At 31.6% G+C, this 23,309-nt stretch overlaps 3 protein-coding genes across 4 annotated transcripts in view; 1 reads left to right on the forward strand and 2 right to left on the reverse strand.

Annotated features, from left to right (window-relative positions):
- LOC124544313 (phospholipid-transporting ATPase VD) overlaps window positions 1–13,739 on the reverse strand; it is a 70,340-nt gene extending 56,601 nt beyond the window's left edge. For both annotated transcript variants that reach the window (XM_047122809.1, XM_047122808.1), the window contains exon 1: window positions 12,549–13,739. In XM_047122809.1, coding sequence (XP_046978765.1) covers window positions 12,549–13,363 — 815 coding nt within the window. In that variant the 5' untranslated portion in view covers window positions 13,364–13,739. The remainder of the gene's footprint in view (window positions 1–12,548) is intronic.
- A 400-nt stretch (window positions 13,740–14,139) lies between these two features.
- On the forward strand, window positions 14,140–16,048 carry LOC124544033 (rab GDP dissociation inhibitor alpha). Its single transcript, XM_047122419.1, has one exon. The coding sequence runs from the start codon at window positions 14,277–14,279 to the stop codon at window positions 15,606–15,608; it is 1,332 nt and encodes a 443-aa protein (XP_046978375.1). The 5' UTR covers window positions 14,140–14,276; the 3' UTR covers window positions 15,609–16,048.
- On the reverse strand, window positions 15,684–22,073 carry LOC124544032 (beta-alanine-activating enzyme). The gene is made up of 6 exons (XM_047122418.1): window positions 21,672–22,073; window positions 20,762–21,597; window positions 19,799–20,669; window positions 17,712–18,027; window positions 16,941–17,204; window positions 15,684–16,522 (listed from the first exon to the last, which is right to left on the reverse strand). Exons 1-6 carry the CDS (start codon window positions 21,899–21,901, stop codon window positions 16,136–16,138), a joined length of 2,904 nt encoding a protein of 967 aa, XP_046978374.1. The 5' UTR covers window positions 21,902–22,073; the 3' UTR covers window positions 15,684–16,135.
- Between the last annotated feature and the right edge of the window lie 1,236 nt (window positions 22,074–23,309).

Genomic DNA, 23,309 nt, shown 5'->3' on the forward strand with positions numbered 1-23,309 from the left:
TATCATCTGATAACAGTTGTTAGTTGTTACAGTTATTAACGTCCGAATACCATATTCAACAAATCTCATTATCATTATCGGGATCAGATTGCCGGTCCTCTTAAAAGGTCAAATTTCCAACAATCGTTTTTGCATATGTTCCAAATTTAAACTTTCTAAACTCAATAGCTTTGTCCGTTAATGAATACCTACAAATATTTTTTTTACTAAACACCGATTTAAAAAATAAAATCATATCATTTTAAAAGAACATTAGATACAATAAAACTTTTTATGATCGCTTAATCTAATCAATATCACACCCAATTTCACTTCGACGAATGAAATGCGCTGTATACTACTATTATGGGAACAATTAGTGCGACTGTATAGCTGCGCCAGTGAGATTGTTTATTGTTTTATGACGTGTTTGTTGACGTGGAGGGTAAACAAACAAATCGCTCGTTTATGAATCAGAATGGCACTGATGTATGTATGTAGCGCTGCATAAGTAGGTATGTCGTTATGTGTTGCGGAAGTTACTATAAATATAGAACATGGGCTGATTTTGATTTTTAAATATATAAATTTGAATTTGGAAACAAAATTTAAGTTTATTTTATAACAAAAGATTTTTATACAAAGATATCGTATAGATTTTTTTTTCAGTAATACTTATATTATTTGCTTCATTCATAAACTTACTTAGCTAGGTTAAAATTGAACGCAGGAAAAAAACAACTAAGTTTTCCGTCAATAATAAAATCAATGTTGAATATATAATATGTAATCAAAATTAAATCGTTCACGTACAAAAAACATTAACAGCGTAGAACGCGACACATGGTGCAGTTTATTACAATTTACATAACAGTAATGTGATTGCAACTAAATGAGATTAAGGCACGGCCATATTTTTTCTTGTATTGAAGTCGTTAACTTGACTTATACAAACTACTAAGAAACATTACATTTCATAATAAAAAAACACTATTACCGTTAAAACTTTTAAAAGTAATTTTCAATATTTATTTTGGAAATATTAAATACGGAACTAGCATTTAAAAAATTTATGGTCAATTTCTCGGTATAAGTCTTACGTGACGACCTCATACATCAAGTTCGTGATTGAACGAACCTTTAAAATCGTCTACAGCTTGCTTAATTGCGATGACCATTAAACTCTTACGATCTGACGATTCGATTTTTTCATATGAAACCTTCAATTATGTAGTCTCATATATACTAGATAAATACATAGACAGAAATCATACACACAGGCACTGTAAGAAATACGAACCATTCCTTACTTCGCCAATGCGCCACCAACCGTTGGAACTATCTGTTTTGACTGTAGTTCTATTGGCTTACTTACCCTTCAAACAACAATTATGAGTACTGATGTTTGGCGGTAGAATGTCTGTTGGTCGCGTCCATAGGGGCTTGCAACAAAGGAAACAATTTCTTCTCCGTCTGTGTATTTTTGAGATCGCTTTTAGTTACATAGTATCTATATTTAAATCTCTTATACGTTAAACACTTATAATTAATAATAAAAATATATGGCATATAATATAGATACATTTATATAAATATGTAGTTTTACTTTGGTTTTTAATTAATGTAAGATTCATGATCTGCCGTCAAAGTAAACCGTTTAACGTCGTACGGTGATTATAAATCTAACGTATCCGGTTTTCTAATATATATATATATATATATATATATATATATATATATATATATATATATATATATATATATATATATATATATATTATGTAAACCGGAAAACGAAAGTTTGTAACTAAATTACAAAGGAATTTTTTGACTCGATACAATCAAGGTACACTTTTTGATTCAGTAAACGGACTAGCAAATAGCAATCATTATAGGGTCGTCATAGCGTGCGGCGACTGAATATTTTAGTGTATGGTAAACGTTTTTCAATAGAAATTGTCATTTAACATAAGTTACACGCCGGACCTTGACCAATGACCTATTTCAATAAACACAGCTTACACCGCGATCATTAAACATTCATGTGTAATCACCGCTGACTGTACCCAATTAATTTTATGAATGAATTTTTCTCGTAAAGCAAAACACTTAGCACTTTTTTAATTACCTGACTATCAATGTATTTCTTTCGAGATAATCGATTTCTTCAAAGTATTTATACAATCATATCCTAGATTTATTACGAATACGTAATACATTTATAAATAAAAGTATGAATTATTTTACTTAAACATTTCCTCTCAACCTACTTTCAACTCTCCTGACTTTACATGGATAAAATTTTAAGACAACATAATAATAAATTTGAACTCAAATAGACGTTTATTTTTAATAATTTCAAACAATACTAAAAAACAATCTATAAAGATAAATATAGGTATACAGTGTATTTTTTCATAACAAGTATCTCTTAAAGAATTGGCAGCGTTTACGATTTGCTTTGAAGAGGCGGACGATATTAGTATGAAACTTAGATGAGTATTAAATTAGGTATAGAGTGATAATGTAAACAACATTACTCGTGCCATGACGAACATACTTGTAGATGCATTGATATATGTAGTAAAAATTACAACTGCTGACCGTCGCGATGACCTGACATGACAGAGCATTATTCATCTCTACTTCTTATATGAATCGATAAATCAAAGGAAACGCTGTTAAAAAACGTTATTTAAAGACCAAATCCATAGTGACTAAAAGAGATATCACTATTATTTATCGTTCCTTAAGCGCTTTTGTTAAGTTCGAAATTTGAACGAAGATTTCGTGTCGCTGTGTTGTTCATATTTTTACATGATTTAAAAAAATGGCAAAGATATGAATTTCGTATGACGCACGAATGAAAAGTTTCGTTACGTGCTGGTGATATTAAATTTAAGCTTGTCACGTCAGTAGTCTAAACTTAAAGAAAAACTTAAACGTTTTCCAAAACGCGCTGTTAAGTTGGTATAAGTTTGATATGAATAAAACTGTCTCCTCATTTATTACTATACATAAAATATATTTCATCATCATCAACATCAACAGCCTTTAAATTCCCACTGCTGGGCTAAAGGCCTCCTCTCCCTTTGAGGAGAAGGTTTGGAACATATTCCACCACGCTGTTCCAATGCGGGTTGGTGGAATGCACATGTGGCAGAATTTCTATGAAATTTGTCACATGCAGGTTTCCTCACGATGTTTTCCTTCACCGCTGAGCACAAGATGAATTTTAAACACAAATTAAGCACAAAACAGTGGTGCTTGGCTGGGTTTGAACGCGCAATCATCGGTTAAGATGCTCGCGTTCCAACCACTGGGCCATCTCGGCTCTAAATATATTTATCTCAATATATAAACAATGAGGTTACGTTGTAAGCTAAACTTATTACCATTAAATACTTAAAGAAATTCGAAGAAAAACTAATTCGAAAGCTTTTTTAATATATTTTTTAATCGACGTGCAAACGCGTTGTTTCCGATGTAGCACCTCTGACGTCACAAAAATCACTACAGATGAAATGTTGAACGGTCCTGTGACACCTTTCTCCGATATTGTGTGACATGAGGTGTGTTGTCGGTAACGACCAACCGAGCAAGGTCAGCGACGTACATCCAACTCTCAAATCGAACATTTCGTGGACGCCAAATTGTTTTGTTTAATTACATGGCCAGACAATGAAACTTGAATCAAGTTTATGTAATAAATCTAATTAACAGAGTAATAATAAACCGTGAAACTAAGTCAATGTTGTGAAATTAAAGTTATATTTATTGAAACAATTTTCTTTTTCATGCGAATTTACTCATTGCGTCTTCTCATTCAAATAAAAAAAATACTATATTTGTATACTATATAATATAAAGATTCATCGTGGATTTCCCAATGTTGCACTAAAGCGATGAATTTTAAAGACAAATTAAGCTGGCAAGTTTAGTGGCCCTAGCCTAAAATTGAACACATAATTATCAGTTTCAGTTCGTGTGTTCTATACTCAAATATTTATATGCATGAGCCATATCATAATAATGACAGAACAAAAAAAGTACTAGGCTATAAGCTTAGGCTATAAGCCTTAATGTGTTTCAGTTTCAGGGTGATGTGGGTAATTTAATAATACATTCGATGTACGATTCCACATAAAGCGACCTTCACACCTTGAATCAACGAAATCAAACCGATGACGATCGAAAGTAGCTTACTGTTACAGTTCATGCTTCGTTCACACGAACACGTTACCAGTCGAATACTCTAGTCGAGTCGCCATTTTCATACGCATTCGTTTCTTAGTAGTACCGCGTTAACGGTATTCTTTAGTAACTGTTGTAGCTTGATGGATAAAATAAATGATTTTAAAAATATCTAAAATTAATGATTTTAAAAATATCTAAACCAACTTCGTTTATAAAATTATATATATATATAACTGTTCTACGCGAGTATATTATCATTTATGCCTAGATGGAGTTTTTCGATAGTAAAATTCACAGCAAATAGACTTACCTAAGTATTGAAAAATGAAAAACTTAGCGGGGTTAAAATATCGCTTTTTTTCTTTAGAAATGTTCGATTGCTGTTTCGATAGACTATAAATTAGAAGAAATCCCTATAAGAATGATTACCGTGTACATTTTTTTTTAAACAGAACTATACTAAGTATTGCTACTCTACTTGGAGTAGAATAAATGATAAAGGGCTAGTAATACCCAGGGCTTACACAATGCCCTCCGACTGAGTATACATGTAACATTTCATACATAAATACGAAATATGAAATAAGAAGCAATAATGCTATGTCAACAAACATTATGAAGTATACAAACTCCTTCGAGTAGTTTAGTTCAAATATAGAATGCAACGTTCAAATAACGATGTTGTAAAGCAATGTTGCATAATAAACGAATCTGTTTGCAGTACTGTAAATTATTTAAAGAGCATCCATCGATCACTCGACACCAGCCTTTTATAATATTAAAAACCAATTTTCTTTGTTACACATTTACTTTAGTGACACTTTGACATTGTAATCACATATTAACGATAAAGAAAATTATCTGTAAATACCAATTTCCTCGTCATTTCCTCGTAATGATAATAAATTCAATTAGCGATGTATTCTTTCTGTCCCTTATATCTATTATAATAATACTAGTTGCTTCTCGTAACTTCGTCCGTTTATATTTTTCGCTATTAATCATGTTATTTATGTCTCTATCATATTATATTTTGACAGGATTACATTTGTCATGGTTAGTATGTAATATAGGACGTTATCAAAGTTACGCGAATATGTTTCGCTATCAGGGACAATGTCGAAATCATTTGCAGTCGCTTCTTCAAATGATTTACATTGAAGATGAGTATCAAAACTGATGAGTATTTTTTATACAACACAAAGTTATCATTCCTATAGTTAAAAATAATACTCATTAAATTTTTAACATATTTTTAAATGGAAATATGTTAGAAATATTGGAAAAGTATGCTCTAAAAAAATGAATAGCCGTGAATGAACCAACGTTATAAATAATTCAGGTTTAAAGATACTTATCAACGTTATCTTTGCAAAAGTATTTATTGATTAAAATTATCTCTACGTTGTAAAGTATATCATCGAGATAAAGATTGACGCCTATTTACCATCACTTCAGATTTAGATTAATTTAGCCTATTATTATCTATAAATAACTGATAATATCGGATTTCCTAAATTTTGCTCGTACAGTGTTCCATTTTTGAACATAAAATTAGACGGTTATAATAAAATTTAAGATATTATTTTACACCTATATGAATGTATTGTACTTATATATATTCTATATTATATAAATTTCGATATTTAAAAAAGTTTTTTTGTGTAATAAAATTTTGATAGAAAAAAAGGTAGTATAAATATATAATATAGATAGTCAATAAGTCATCGGAAGTGAAAGTCATTAATAATTCCCAGTAATATATGATTCGTGCCGAGCGTGATTGTGTGAGAAGTACGTTTAGGGGGTGTCTCGCGTGTCAACACTGAGTCCAATGCCAAACACGCTTCAATGTCAAAAGTACTTCAACTGAAGTGCAAGCATTTTTATTTACTTTTTAATAATATTTCGACACAGTAACGTTTTATGAATCTCTTTATGCTAGCCAATAGCAAACACAGAAATATATCATACGCCATTCTAAAGCAAGTATGTTTTATTAATTGTAAACATCTCTTACAATTTAAAACGTGTTTCGTTCTCTGGTGTATAAATACACAAAAATGTTACGGAATTAAGAGGTACAGTTTATATACATACGGTTTCGATTTTAGTTGACTAAGGACATTATTGTTAAGCATTGGCAATCGAATAGGTAAGGTTGACAAACACCTGTAAAATGGCGGGAAACAATCCCATCAGAACAAGCATATATGTTTTGGCGTGAATTAAACGGCCGTAACGGCTGAAAAATTATCTTTATCAAATTATTTTTTAGATCAATTTACGCATGCGCTAACTTTAAACTAGAATGTAATGTATAGTTGTATGGCTACTACTATCTTTTACAAATACAGCAGTATTTTTATTTATAATCATAAATTAAGGATTATACTCTGCATGAACGAGGGAAACTGTACTAAACATCATTAATTCTCGATTGGAGCACGGAAACATTTGAACGACATTACACGATTCTGATAAAATTATAATATATTATTATTGTCATAATCTATAAATACCAAATCCGAGTTTGTATTATACGTATAATAATGATTATAACTATAATAATAATAATCTATTTATACCTGAGATACCTACTTATGTTTATTAATCGTGACATTATTAACATAGTACAACAGTTAATATTGTGTTCCATATGAATTGAATGTTTTCTAGTACAACTGGGAATCCTATTCCCTATAGCAATTATTAAAGGCTCAATGACACGAATCAATTCCATGTTCATTTTGAGGAATTGTCTGGGGAATTAGTTGCGAATGTCTTTTGTTATTGTTTTATAGTTAGTGTTAACTTTTTATGAAACAATATTACATTACCGATGTTCTGAATTCTGAATAGAATAAATGTGGAGAGCAACATTTAAACAAACATTTGACGTTACAAGAGAGAATTTACATTTTATACTATAATTCTTAGTTTTCGGTCAGTCCAAACATAATGAAAGACTTAAGGTACCAACATACTATTCAATTGCCGATGATCATTTAAAAAAAAAAAAAATATTTATACTATTTTTATAAAATATCTAGGAGACTATAGCTAGCTAAACATGCGGCTAACCCAGTATGGGTTAGCCGCTTGTTTAGTAATAAAACAAAAAACTTCCCACCCCCGTTTTACTGTGGAGTTTCGTTGAATCCGGAAATAAAATTCTAGACCAATATCTAAACCCTATTAGGAACCTACTTGCCAAATATCCAGTAACAGTTTCTGAGATTTCGTGATTAATTCGTGAGAAGTATCTGGCTTTATATAGTTATACTTAAAATATATATATAAGTCACCATATCCTCATAGTGCAAAATCCCATCAGGTGATTTTTAATGTACCTGTATTCAAATCTCTTGGCTGGATCTGAGCATAGAATATTCAAACGTCCTTATCAGTTTCATTGGTTTCCAGAATGGCATTTGAATAGATTCAACCGGATTGAATGATCGCATTCAGTCTAATGAAACCTACGATCATGACTCAGATAATCTAGTGTCCTTTGAAACGATTCATTTGCAATTATATTGACTTGGAACTTTGCATTTTGCAGTAAGTAAATTATATAGCTAAGTGATTTTATAATATCAACACAATATTATAAACTTAGGGGTCATTTATTTATTACGTGAGACAATTAAGGGGCGTTCTTACATGTTTTCTTACAAAAGGGAGGGAAGGTACGTAATAACTAACGAAACTGTTAGTTATTACGTAAGATTAGAAAAATGCACCAAGTTGAAATTAATTTAAAAAAATTTGGAATTACAAACAAACTTTTCAAAAATTGTTGCTTTGAAAAATAATCATTAAAATAAACCATACGTGTATTCATTTATTTATTTTCTTACGTAATAAATATTGAACAGTCAGCCAATCCTTTCGATCAAAAACTAACGAAAGTAGTTTTAGGTAGTAAATTAATGGTCCCTTATTGATTACTTCGTTGGAGTAATGGCGGACTAAATAAGGCCATTGATTCTAAGGTTCTGGGTTCAACGGGTACCCTAGAGCGTGTCAACTAAATTACCGTATTTTTCTTTTAAGAAACAACATTTTTAACGCACTTAATACCGTACTACTTCTGATCTCTCTTCGGTCGTATCGTATTTCCGTCCAAACAGAATAAAAATTTTGGAAAAGGAAGTGCATTTCTGTTGCTCACACAAACAAAACAAATTATAATAGTTACACTTAAACCCCAAAAAACAATGAACCAGGAAGGCATTGAATCACATTATAGTATAAATTATAAATGTATTTTGGTTTCATTTAAATTTCAATTACGGCAAGGTTTCGACCATCCTTCGCATCTGCATTATATCTCAAGAGTTATTTCTATATTCATGATTCTATTTCGAGTTCCTTACAATACAATTAATTAAAAACTACATAATTTTCTTAAAATTTATATTTTATTAATAATTATTATTAACTACATTAACACTTCCACAAATAATAAAAAATATTTCGAGATAAATTTATTCATTCATATTTATTATAATTAGAATATGAATTCGATTTCTAAATACTAAACAAATTTTACAAACGTATGACTGATATAAGTAACTGTATCAAACAACACTCAAAATATTTTACTATGTTATTATTTTTCATATTTTTTATTTTATTTTAATGTAAATATGTTATGGGAACTGTTATTTTTAAATATGTTACTTTCCTGTATGACTCATATCCTACAGCAAAGCGCGCTCTAAAATATATCAAAAAGTTTTTGTTCTAACACTAGAAACTGAAAAGTTTCGATGGTTGATAATGATGATACTTAACTATTTTGTCTTTTTTACTTACGAGTGCATAGAGACTAATCTTATACTTGCTTATTGTTAGCGTGATTATGTGATTGTTTTATAGAATTTCAAAATGGAAGTTATTATTTAATGTGATTTCCTGCATTGTATGTACTTTATATGGATTCGTGTCTTATGCATACACTGATAGGTTTCTAAGTGTGTGGGATGTATGCATAGATATCTATACTAAAGACATAACACATAAAATGCTCGGCGGTATTTATTTTAAAGTATTTAAAAGGTTTCTTATGTTTGTTTTTAATTAAACGTTATCAACCTTTGTGTTTCATGACGAATATTAAACCGAAAAATAAAAGTGATATTATCATATTATCAAAATGATATCTGTCGAAATAAATGTTAGGTATGTACTGGTTATTGTAAATAATTCTAGAAATTATTATAATAGTTATGTTTATAGTAATGAACTTTATTCATCTTTCATATTTAGGTTTAATTTATCAAAAATTGGTTTGGTGACAAAAATGTATATTGGATAATCAAATTATTCATGAAGTTATCAAACCATGGCGTGCCACGGCTTTATCAATTGTTTCTGACATTATAGAACTGTGTTTATTTTATGTTTTCTATTGTTCATGTTGTGGCAAAATAAAAAAGTATGAGGAATATTACATTAGATGTAGCGAGACATTATAGCCCGCATAAACATTTTGCGTTAGAAAATTATTTTGGAATGAAAACTTATTTATTAATTACTTATAAAATTTCTAGTTTTCTAATGTTATTTAAGTTCGTTTTAACAACGTTGCAACGCAATTTACAACAATAATAGTACGTAAGAAATTTAGTATTTTTTTGCACTGCAATTAAAAGAGAAAGGCACTAAGTAATTTTGTTACCATATTTCTTGCTGTAAATAATTATCAATATGATATCTTTACCGCACCTTATCATCGTCAGCGCGGAATAGCACTCCTTAAACCCATCGTACGTCACGGCTCTATAAATATTAATGGATGTCACTGATCGTATTTTGTATTTATTATATTCTGTAAAGCGGTAAAAAATTTAGTCATATACCGACATAAATAAAACTACCGGTAATTTTACAAAGAAGTAGAACCCTCAAACAATATGCAATATGTATCATTGAAATTTTATTATTGAAAGATAATAGGTACTTAAAACAAAAACATTTACCGTCTGGGCTATAAAGCAGATTCAATTTTAGTCATTTCGTTACATATACTGCCGTTGTTTCGAAAGCAATGTATCATACAGGGAAACCCCGATGAATATAGTGTCATTTAATTAAATATAACAATGTATTTATATTTTCCTTGCACTTCAGCTTAATTATAATATAAATGTGAATATAAACGTAAGTAATTTATATATAGAAACGTGTGACAAGGATAATAAACATTAAAAAGAACAGCTCTTGATACAACAGTGGAGTAGATAATCCATACAAACCAAATCACCGTTATTTTATACAATTTTTTTCGTAAACAAAAACTATATAGTAAGTATTTAATCTTGCCTTCATTAAAAAAATTTAATTAAGAACAAATAATACAATCTAGTGGAACGGCTGAATAACTCTGTAATAATAAAAAAAATTTGAACATTTCAGCGTGACTCGTTGAAGATACGAAGAGATAAGGTAATTTGCCTCAATATAATTTATTGCTTGATATTTTATATGACAGCTGTTTTGGACTGGATCTGTGATTTTATTATATGGTTAAAAATTTTTTTTTTTTAAATTATTCTGGTCTGGTTAGTGGGTCATCCGGTGGTAAGTCATCACCGGCTATAGACTTCAGTGCTGCAGACTTAGACTTAAACTTTTCCCTAATATAATTCGTCATATCGCCTATGCGCCATCAACCATGGGAACTAGTAGCTTCAGTTTCCGTTACTCTACAAACCGGGACACCACAATACTTGGTATTGCTGTTCGGCGGTACAATATTAAATGGTGGGGCTTGTGGTACGGGCTTGCAAAACAGTCGTATGGAGTTAAAATTAATATAAATTTAATTATTATTCTTTAACATGAATATAGTGTGAATAACTATTACGTTTATTACGCACGGCGTAGAGAAATGAGCCGGATCTAGAGTAGTGAAAGTAACTTACGTGAAATATCAATAAGCTACTAAGTTATGCAAATTGGAACGCTCTTACTTAGCTCGTAAAAGCAGATTTGCCGGCTTTTACAAACTTCTTTGAATCGTACATACGTTTTTTCACTCCGCGTAACGTATTATTGTAATACAAGTTTCGGCGGAGCGTGTGTCATAACTAAGTTTTAAATTTCATGTTTGTCGGCGACAGTGAAACGCACTTTCTCATTACTAACCCTAATATTTAATAGTCTTGTTTCCTATTTCAAAATTTATCATTTTATTAGTTTTTTTTTTACGTTTACATTATACCCATGTGAAAAGAGAAATCGAGGCAAAGGCGTTAAGTTTTAGGAAATAGTTTCTCAATCATTCAATAGACTAATAGAATAATTATTTTTTATGTTAAAATGGTATAAATGTAATATTTATACCTAAGTGTTATTTCACAAATGCACAAAAAAGGAGTGTAATATAAACAGGGTTTTCTCCATCCCACTTTAACTTTTACCTGAACAGATTTGGGTGTTTACATCATGACTCAGAATTGTATGTTTTTCCCAGAGCAGCGTTCAACATTAATTTTAAATTGGATTAAATTTTTTTTTAATTGGTTATTACACATAAATCAGTACTACATATAAATCAGTACTCAATTTATGGTTTTTTAGCACTTATTAAATGATATTGTATATCTAATTTTTGAACGGGTTTATTGTAAAGATAGTTAAAATTGGTTTTTGCATTGTTGTGATGACTAACACAATTTTAAGTAAATTTAATCGAAACCATCTACAATTATATGTTTTATATATCAAATATGACAAAGAGGTGTCATAATTTTTGTAAAAGAAAAGTTAGTACAGTAATAGTTACACCAATGATAAATATTATTATTAATAATTATTATAATTTGCCAATATTATTTATAATCGAAGTTTAATGTTGTACTACCCAATGTTTACATTATTTATTCAAGCTAAAACAGACATTAGTTTTATTAGATAATCTCGTATATGTTCTATGATTAATCACATCAATTATTTACTCTATGCCCTAGTATTAAAGCAATGAATAGCATTGATAATCGGTACTTTTTATGACTATATTTATTGCCAGTATTATAAACATAATATAACATGAATATACTGATAGAGTAAGGTTAGCAAAAAAAATTTAGGGAATGATAATAATTTGATTACACATATTTTTTTTGTTGTAAACCTCAATTTTTAAACTTTTGAAATGGTTTTTAAGCATAGTATGTTATTGTCATTGAAAATATTTTGATTTATTTTTAATATGTTTATAAAACAATGTTATACGACCTTACTTTACTTTAACAATATGACTGTAAAATATTGAAAATATGTTTATTATGAATGGTACTTATATGAATATGAAAACGAGTAATGTTTAATATGGAAATAAATATTGAATGAATACTCACTTTTTGTAGACTCTGCAAAAAGAATTATTAATTCTCTTATCGGATAGATGTCTGCGACGGTCCTCAAAAAGATCCTTGATAGCTGTTACACCAAGCACAAACAACACTGGTAGCATTGCCACTTCCTTGCCAAATGCATTGATAGCAGGCACCCAGTTTAATAACACAATAAAAATAAAGTACACATTTGCAATCCTGTGAAACTGTTCAAATAGATTTTTGGGTATGAAAGACAGTAGTGTATATTTAGTAGTCCTGATTTTATTATTGCATCTCTGTCCGTTTGGATGGTCTTTAGGGGGCGTTTTGTCGGGAACAAGGTGATTTGGGATGACTATTAAGTGTCTATTGTCGACGGCGGGTTGCTGACGGCGCATAAGCCAGAAAACAGCACGACGCCAAGGTGCTACTACAGATGCTCGACGTAAGGTATAGATGGAGTCAGAGCGTGATGCTTGTCGGGAGTGATGCCCTCTAACCGAAGACAGGCGTGGTTGAGCACTAGCTGCCACGGGTTCCCGATGTCCCGGTGGTAATATGAAATCTGTACGACTCCCGGTTCTACTGTGTCCTGAAGCGGTAGGCGCACGTTGACCTTCCCCAATTTGACCATGAGACAGAGCGCGTTGATGTCCTCGCAAAGCCGACTTGAGAGCTGGCCTAACGCTCGTCGGGTTTCCTGCCAGCATTGGCACCCCTCCATGACTGATGGATCGTGAATGTCCTTTCGCTTTCGGAAAAAGGTAAGTTTGCTCTGGTGCTCCTGGCAGACTTGGTACAGCTGAAGGAGTTTCTCCACTTCCTTCTGTTGACATTTTTATTCATCTGAAGGTCGTTCGGTTTACTTTTTCCTTGCATTTAAAATCGCGGTATTTAGTGTGCCAGACCGTATAATTTAATGGTCTCAATACAACTAAAGAGAATGTGTTGAAAATTCGAAGCATATGGTTTAAAATCATCTGTTCACTTTATTAAACATCACTAATGTTCATATTTCAGAAATACACAAAAACCTTATATGTGATTTAGAAAGTTTCAAAACTGAAAACATTTTTGACGAATATAAAGACAACAATACAGCAATATTTGATCACCACGAAAGAAACAGTCACACATGAAGTATGCACGAGACAAACTCAAAAACAAGCAAAGACAGCAAAGTTGACCGACCGACTGACAGGTGACACCGTGACAGTGACAATAATATAATTCGTTATAAGCTGACGTTGGAGATAAAGTGTTACTATTAAACTAAATTACCACAGTACAAAACATTTTCTTTTTGTAATTAAATCTCTTATTTAATTATTATTTTTTATATTTATTTCCGTATTTTTCATACCGTCATTGAAAATTTACAGACATATGTAGATTGCGGACTACACAATTATATTTTCAATCATGTTAAAAGACTTGGTAATACAAATATCAAAATAGTTAGTAAGGCTTATTCTATTATTTATCAACTTTTAAAGCTAATTTATTATACTATCTAAAAGATCGTATAATTATTTCCTTTGCCTATTTTAAAATGACTTTATAAAAAATTATACTTGCTTATGACTCAGTTAGGTTGCTAATATTGGTATCAATATTAACTCGTCGACGTCATCGCCGGCAGACATATTCGTTTGATTTTCTAAATCTTCCGACATTTTGACATTTGTTCTCCGGTTCTTAGTGTGTTTTATCATATAAGAATTTAATTCGAAACCCTTTTTTGCCAGCATGGATGAAGAATACGATGCAATTGTTTTGGGCACTGGCCTTAAAGAGTGCATTCTCAGTGGTATGCTCTCCGTGTCTGGAAAAAAGGTTCTACACATTGATCGTAACAAGTATTACGGTGGTGAATCTGCGTCAATTACCCCGTTAGAAGAATTATTCGCGAAGTTCAATGCGCCGGCACCGGATGAAACGTATGGACGAGGCCGTGACTGGAATGTTGATTTAATACCCAAATTTTTAATGGCGAATGGACTTCTTGTAAAACTACTGATCCATACGGGCGTTACCCGGTATTTGGAGTTCAAGTCTGTCGAAGGTAGCTATGTGTACAAAGGTGGTAAGATTTCCAAAGTACCCGTTGATCAAAAGGAAGCCCTCGCATCTGATCTAATGGGAATGTTTGAGAAGAGGCGGTTCCGAAACTTTTTGATTTATGTGCAAGACTTCCAAGAAGATGATTCCAAGACATGGAAGGATTTAGATCCGAGCACAGCCAACATGCAATCCCTCTACGACAAATTTGGGCTTGACAAAAACACCCAAGATTTTACTGGTCATGCTTTGGCACTATATCTAGATGATAGCTACCTCCAGCAGCCTGCTATCCAAACAATTCGGCGTATCAAATTGTATTCCGACTCTCTTGCCCGATATGGTAAATCACCATATCTGTACCCAATGTATGGCTTAGGTGAGTTGCCTCAAGGCTTTGCCCGACTCTCGGCCATCTATGGAGGTACCTACATGTTAGATAAGCCCATTGATGAGATTGTACTTGATGAGGTTGGAAGGGCTGTGGGTGTACGGTCTGGAACTGAAGTGGCTAAATGCAAACAGGTCTATTGTGACCCTAGCTATGTTCCCGAAAGAGTTCATAAGAAGGGAAAAGTCATTCGTTGTATTTGTTTGTTAGACCATCCTATTACCAACACTAAAGATGCTCTGTCTACCCAGATTATCATCCCGCAAAAGCAAGTTGGAAGAAATTCTGACATCTATGTGTCTCTGGTGTCCTATACTCACCAAGTTGCGGCCAAGGGCTGGTTCATTGCTATGGTATCAACCACAATTGAGACTAATGACCCAGAGACTGAAATTAGACCTGGATTGGAACTCTTGGGGCCCATCAGGCAAAAGTTTGTTTCAGTGTCGGACTACTATGAACCTACAGACGATGGCAGCCAAAGTCAAATCTTCATCTCTGAGTCATATGATGCAACCACACACTTTGAAACAACTTGCTTAGATGTTCTTAAAATATACAAAAGGGGCACTGGTGAAGATTTTGATTTCTCCAAAGTAAAACTGGAATTGGGAGAGGAAGAACAGTAAACATTGCCGTATTATATATATATTGCTTGTTAATTTTGAATATTTGTTTATATACTGGCTAAAGTAATTAATAAATGTTCATTAGGGATTATGGGAAAAAAAATTATAAGCTTCGATAAGTTGCTGTAGAGATGTTTGAGCAGTGCTCCTCCATTTGTTACTCCCAGCTGTTTTATTTTACTGAACAATAATCAAAAAGTATAAGGATTGTTATTTATAAGATTTATTCAACATTTAAGGTTGCTTTTATATATAATTTAAGAAATATGAGGCATGTAATGATCTGCACAAGTAGTTATGTGCATTGGTAATGCATTCCATTCTGATACTTTTCATCATGTATCCATATCATATTTGATAACATGTCAATGTATGAATGCTCATTATAAAACTAAATGTTCTGTGTAAGATCATATTAAATAAAATTACATTATAACATATGTGTTTATTTCATTACAACCTTTGATACAATTTATAATATGTATGACTAGAACAAATTTAGTTCAATTTTTAACATTATTTAATAATTATAAACATAGTGCATATTTTATTGAGTACAAGTGGTCATTTCTACATCCAATAAAAATGTAATCGCCATATATAGCGGGCGTTGAAAATGTTTCATTCGCTAGGCGATATTCAGAGATAATAGCACCTTTCTCTGAGTCTAAGATGGTCAATATTCCATTATTAGAGGCAGCTAAGATCATTTTGTCACTTAAACTACGTGGCGTTGAATAAACTGGAGATGTAAGTTGAGATTTCCATTGCAAACTTGGTTGAAAATTTTTAACAATGATACTGTAAACATTACTGTCGTGACAACCAAATACCATTTGCCATTTAAATTTGTCAATTTCTTTAATGTAAATTGATGAAAATATATTTCCCTTTGCACCTTGATATTTCCAAATCTGTAAAAAAAAATAGAAGCAAGTCAATAGTATTTATATATGCACGAAACTTAATCTAAAATTCTAAACCCGTTCGACAAAAAAACTGTCTCAAAAGTCAGAAACCGTAAAGAAATAGGTGACGAAACGGAACGTAAGTAGGTAAAATAACGCCATATGGAATTAAACACAGTGTATGTAAAAATTATAAAATCTAATATAAAAAAATACATTATTTTTGGAATAGTACAATTATTATTATATGCTCTAATAATTTGTTAGTCTAATGTAGGCGTCGAACTACTAAATTGTACAGGCATTACGCTTGTAACTATCCACTTAAATACGTGGAGCAGTCAATAAAAAAATACTCAATCCATTCCAATGCGCTTAGCAAAAAACATTCTAGACATTACACAGTATCCTAAACGTGTCTAACCTTGATGCCTTTTTCAACTGTCCGACAATGTATTTCTCCTTTTACCTCCGCGAATACTACATATTTATCATTGTCGTAGAGCACGGGACTTGCAAACACAGGACTATCAAGGGTGCCTCGCCAAGCCACGCTTCTTGATTCGATGTGCACACTTGCACAAACACCTGATAGTGTACCCAGGACGATAAATTCATTTTTTGCAAGGACTAAATCAGCTGATATTGCCTGATCTGTTATGTGAATTGTATGTTTTATTTCTCCTGACTGTAACAAAAGAATGTTATTTTAATCATTACATTTAAGTATATCAGCTAAAATAAAAAAAAAAATAAGTGTCAATTGAATTAATGTCAAGTATAATTTTCCACTAAATATAAACAGATATACAATGTATACCTATTCATTATTAGTAGTTCAAAATATAAGTACATAGTTATCGTTTAGATATCATAAGTACTAACAATGATAACAAGCGCTTGTTGAAATCAGTATTTTGTACCGCGAGATTACCGACAGTTTTTAATTATTAAAGTTTGGAATAAATGTTTTCAATTTTATCACATCTGAGTCATATACAATTACTATCTATCATTTGCGACAAAAAAAAAATGGTAATACGCAAAATGATGTACCAAAAACGTTGGTTATTGTTATTTCAGTCAATGTTCAACAAATTGAAGAAATTTATTACTTTTTTACCTTTACAAAAATTAAGTTTATGAATTTCTTTTTATACTATTTATCAATTAATTAGCTGCCGTTTATCCTTACCATGATATCAATACAGCGTAAGTTTCCATCATAGGCGGCAACACAAAAGCATCCTTTATAACAAGTTCCTTTACTTTTAATCATAGATCCAATATTTATACGCCATAGCTCTTCACATGTTTCTAACGTGAAGCATACAATGGTACCATCGTAGGTACCAACCATACCACATGGTGTCGTTAATGGTGCCTCGTTGCAGCAAAAAACCGATGCTTCGACCCTCGATTTCACTTTGATAACTCCTTGCGTTATACCACTGATTGCGTCAACAACGACGATTTTCCCTGAGTGGCTGCCCACGGTCACGTACTGATTGCTTAAACGAAGAGGCGAAACTAAATTAATAAATAAATAAAAATCAAATAGTTTCATGCCTTCAATCCTTTTTAACGTTAAATACAATAATAAGCGTATATATATATAAAAAAAATTAAGCTGTGTTTAATAAATAATAACCAAAACGCGAAATTAAATTTGTTATTGATGTCACGTTAAAAGTGAATTTTAAACTAATCAATTGATCATCATGGAATTATGCATGCTGCTTGTCAAGGGTATTGCAGCCCACTTCGCTGCCAGAGGAAGCTAGTCATTTATAAAATGCATTAATTTGAGAAATACTTATATTATAAGTAATATACGGAGATCTATTTACGAGAACAATGACGAGATTGGTAGATTGAGGTACAGTTTGGAGAATGAATGAGAGCCGAGACGACCCACTGATTAGAACGAGTGCATTTTAATCTATGATTGCGAGTTCGAACCCAGGCAAGCACCACTGAATATTCATCTTTAGAATACATCTCATGCTCGGCAGTGAAGGAAAACATCGTGAGAAAACCTACATGTGTCCTACAAGCATTAGAGTAGCCTGATGGAATATGCTCCATACTTTCTTCTCATAAGGAGAGGATACCTTACCGCAACAGTGGTAAATTTACAGGCTGTTAAAGTTACATACATTTACATACATTTTGAAGAATCATATGATTGCATTAATAAATGATTAAAACAACATGTACTACTGTTCATATGTAAGTTGTAAAGATTTGAAATGTAAAGTAATAGGCAATAACCATCTTACTGTTGGTTACTTTTCCCTTTGTAAGAGGACAAACTCTTGAAAGTTGAGACTTAATCAATCATATGACCCCAATGAATTTATGTGGATATGCATAGTATCAGAACTTCATATGTGGCATGCTATTTTTTTAAATATCCTATCTCTACCTTTTCCTACATATTAAAACGATTAAGATGAATTTGAACACCCAAATCATATACAATGAAATGTTAAATGTTCACTGAACCATATGAGCTGTTTACTGCAAATGATTAGATTTTTATTTGGTTCATCTGATATGAACGAAGCTAAAATTTATAATTATAATATATATTTAGCTAGCACATAAGATGTTGTTATGATTATTATAGCAAAAATGTGATAATGATTAATTGCTACTAAACTTCCAATAGTAATATTTCCATTATTATGAATACAGAATATGTGAAGAATACTTTTCAGCAGAGTTTCATGACGGCTGACGAAAAGTATTCGGCTTAAGGATATTTTTTTCTAATATAATATATAAAACATATTCAACCCTAACAGTACTGGGCTGACAAATTGACTGACTGACTATTCACTGACTGTACATGATAATAAGTTAGATTATTTATATTATATAAAGCAATTTTACAAATATTTCATGTGAAAAATAAAAAAATGAATATGACATATCATCACATACATTACTCTGATCCCAATGTAAGTAGATAAAGTATTTGTGTTACGGAAAATCAGAAGTAACGACGGTACCACAAACACCCAGACCCAAGACAACGTAGAAAATTAATGATAATCTACATTGATTCGGCCGGGAATCGAACCCGGACCTCGGAGTGGCGTACCAAAGAAAACCGGTGTATACACCACTCGCCCATGGAGGTCGTCGAAAATCACAGACTTGAGTTACTTTTATTGTATTCGTTACACTGATTGTACCCTGTATTTGATTAAAAACTATTTATATAAACATGCATATTTATAGAGAGAATGATAACTTATATGACATTATACTTACAAACCATTCTGAAATAAAGTGGGAGATGCATCAACACATTTACCAGTGTCATATGTCCAAACAATTACAAATTCTATAGGATTCCCTAGGCGGTTTTTGATTATTTTTTTATTGTATTGCGCAATTGATGCAGAACTTTCTGTGTTGGATCTCGATCTTTTCAGTCTTCTCTTGCAATTTTTATCATCTACACCTACTTCCTTAATAGCTAGCTGCATTATTTCGCCTATTGTGCTTTTTTCAGTAATAAGATAAGGCAAGATAAGCTTTCCAAATTTGGGGCATACCAAGGATAATTTATTACATAAAGAAACAGCCAGAAAAGATGTACCACCAATTGCAAAGAACTGCTTGTCTTTTATATCTTCATAAGTCAGGTTTCTATTTAAGGTGACTTTAAGTTCTTTTATGAAGGTCATCGTCAAAGATTCCAGTGTATGCGGTACTTGTGACTTTTCAAACATTTCAGATAGAATTTGTCTTGACGTTTTGCCGTGAGGATTCATTGGTAAGTTGTCAACCCTGATAATTTTATCAGGCCAATGCTTATCATCAAGCTTACACTTCAAAAAGTCAGATAACTCTCTACTGGTTAATGTTTCTGAGGAATAATAGACAACCAGAAGCATTGGCCTTGGTAACCAAATAGAGGAACAAGTTTTTACTCTAGGACATTGCATTATTGTGGCCTCTATTGACTGTAAATTTACTTTGTGACCAAACCTCTTTATTATATCATCCTTACGGCCTCTGTAGTAAATTGTTCCATTTCTTATTTCACCAATGTCTCCTGTATCAACATATTTTAAAGAATTATTTTCTTCTGTTCCAGTACATTTATTTAAAATGGTACATTTTCTTGTTTTGCTAGCTGTAATGGAGTGAGCAGATGTATTAATATTAAAAAAGAACTTTATATTAATATCAGAGTCAGAATATAGATGGGACAGTAAGGTAGCTTACCAAGAACAATTTTTCCTGTGTTTTTATTTTTGTGGGTAGGTTGTAATATAATTTCTGTCTCTGAAAGACATTTCCCTAAAGGTACTTCCCGATCGCTATGAATTTTATTCAAATCCAATTCAGCAGCACAAGCCCAGCATGACATTTCAGTGACACCATAGAGGGTAAATATTTTTGTTTTATTTTTTACATCCTTTAGCTCCTTTAACCTCTTAATGCCACAGAATGGCTCTCCTCCCAGTGCTAATATTTTGAGTGTAGATTTTGCATTAAAAATTTTATATTTAATATCTGTGTTTGATTGTTGAAAGAACTTTGATGGTGTTGTTTGCCAAAATGTCACAGAGTTTTCATTATTTTCATGAAATAACACATCAGCTTTTTCTGGTGCAATAAGTAGGGATGCCCCATTCACGCAGGCTAACAGAATTTCAATCATGGAAGGGTCAAATGTCAGCGGTGTGGAAAAATATATGACATCATTTTGAGTAATATCAAACAGTTTAGTTAGATCATCTATATTGGGCTGCATACATTGTACTGGTACCTGTATGTGCTTAGGCTCTCCCGTGCTGCCGGATGTCATTGCTATGTAAGAATGTTCAGCCAAATATTTGTAATCATGTTGACTGCCATTTGGGTCCAAGTTGTAAAAATTAATTACCAAATTAAAAACGTGAACTGTTTTATCTGACTTCCTCCCCAAAAAATCTGATAAACTTTCACTTTCTACATTATGTGTTATGTGTATTAAAATCTTTAATTTAATTTTTTGTGTTATTTTGTCGAAATCATGAGGATTTATAAACATAAAAGTTGTACTACATTTGTGAACCCTAAAAATAATAAGGTATGAATGATTTACTCTTCATGAGTGATCTTTTAAACATTACATGATAAACATACTTACGCAGCTATAACACAAGGAATAATTATGTTTCTTTCTGACATTAATCCAATGATCCCTTTTTTGCATGTTAACTGTTGCAAATTTTGAGATATATATTCACAAACTCCATAGAGTTCAGAATATGTGTAAGTCTTGTAGATACCATTATCATAATGTCTTATGGCAATGCTGGAAGGATATTTAGCACATGTTCGTACGAAAACATCATAATAACCGTATTTCAATTTCATTGGAATCGAATTGCAGTAACAAACTGTTTCATGAATTTAAATTTATTACTAGTTAATTTAATACTTTTTCTTCAATTTCTACATAATAACTTTAATTTTTCAGAACGATTCAATTCCTACAATTTAATTAAACTTGATTTATGTACCTGCTATTACCTATTTTGTTTTGTAAATAAAAATATTTTGATGTATCACAGATTAAATAAACATACAAGATATCATCATATGTCATTCACTTTTTTTTGAACTTCTTTACTATATTTATGTAAGTTATCTATAATTTTTATATCAGTTTTAAACGACTTAATTACAATAATTTTTTTGTTTTTATTTTTTGTAATTAAAAATTACTGTATTGTGATATTTAACAATATTCGTTACAATATTTATATAACTAATATGGACACGTATTTGCTTATTTTTATATATTTTACTAAAAGGTTTACTCATTGTTCAAAATTGTTCACATGGTTTATAGTTTAACGTTACGATGAAAAGTCATGCACTTGTTGCCAACCAAAGATAGAATTACGAAAGAATAAAGAGTCATGCTATTCGAAACTTGTTAATATAAAAATGCGTCACGGCAAATTATTAACAAAAGAAAATCATAATTAGGTCGTTTTTTTATGCTATAGGTAGGCGGTCGTGCAAATGGCCACCTTAAAGTAGTGTGATAGTGATAGCTAGAAGCGGTCACCACCGCCCATAGACAATGGCGCTGTAAGCTATATTAAACATTCATTACTTTGATTCGTTAAATCTTCGATGCGCCACCAACCTTCTGCACCAAGATGTTATATCCCTTGTGTCTATAATGAAAGTGGCTTCCTCACTCTTTAATATAGAAGGTAACAATTTTGAGATCTGCTGTTTGTTGTAGAATATCTGTTAGGTAGGTACCACACACGCATCAGAGCAGTGGGAAGATACCTAGACAGATTGCACGAGCCCTTAACTTAACTTAACTTCACTAAGTGAAGTAAGTTTTTCTCGACCGTGCGTGGAAGGCACTCAAGCCTAGTTTTGATCTTATCAAAAACAGTACAATCTATTTTAATTAATTGAGTACGTAATTTGTTAAGTCTACGTAATTTATTGAAAATATTTTTAAACAAATTACGTATATATGACTTTTCCTTCGCCTGATTGTTCTTCGAATGGTAGAAAGCCAATCCATAAGTACACATTTATCCTATAATTATATAATTTAGATACTATACCGCTATCATTTTGTCGTTGAGTAGAAATTAGAAAATCCCCGGGGAATGGCGACTGAATTAAAGTAAACAAGAGCAACTTCAGCTACTATAATTTAATTATGACAATATACTTGGGGCTAATGTAACCAACTAATGGATGAAAAGTGCTTTTTGACATTGGATATTATATAATTTGGGCTACATTA

The sequence above is a fragment of the Vanessa cardui genome, chromosome 4 (genome assembly GCF_905220365.1).
Source record: "Vanessa cardui chromosome 4, ilVanCard2.1, whole genome shotgun sequence".
NCBI lineage: Eukaryota > Metazoa > Arthropoda > Insecta > Lepidoptera > Nymphalidae > Vanessa > Vanessa cardui.

Coding starts and splice junctions, on each gene's coding strand:
- LOC124544033 (XM_047122419.1), top strand. CDS start 14,277: ATGGATGAAGAATACGATGCAATTGTTTTGGGCACTGGCCTTAAAGAG.
- LOC124544032 (XM_047122418.1), bottom strand. CDS start 21,901: ATGAAATTGAAATACGGTTATTATGATGTTTTCGTACGAACATGTGCT. Junction 17,205..17,711: donor TACGCTGTATTGATATCATG/GTAAGGATAAAC, acceptor CTTTTGTTACAG/TCAGGAGAAATAAAACATAC. Junction 16,523..16,940: donor CAGTTGAAAAAGGCATCAAG/GTTAGACACGTT, acceptor TTTTTTTTACAG/ATTTGGAAATATCAAGGTGC.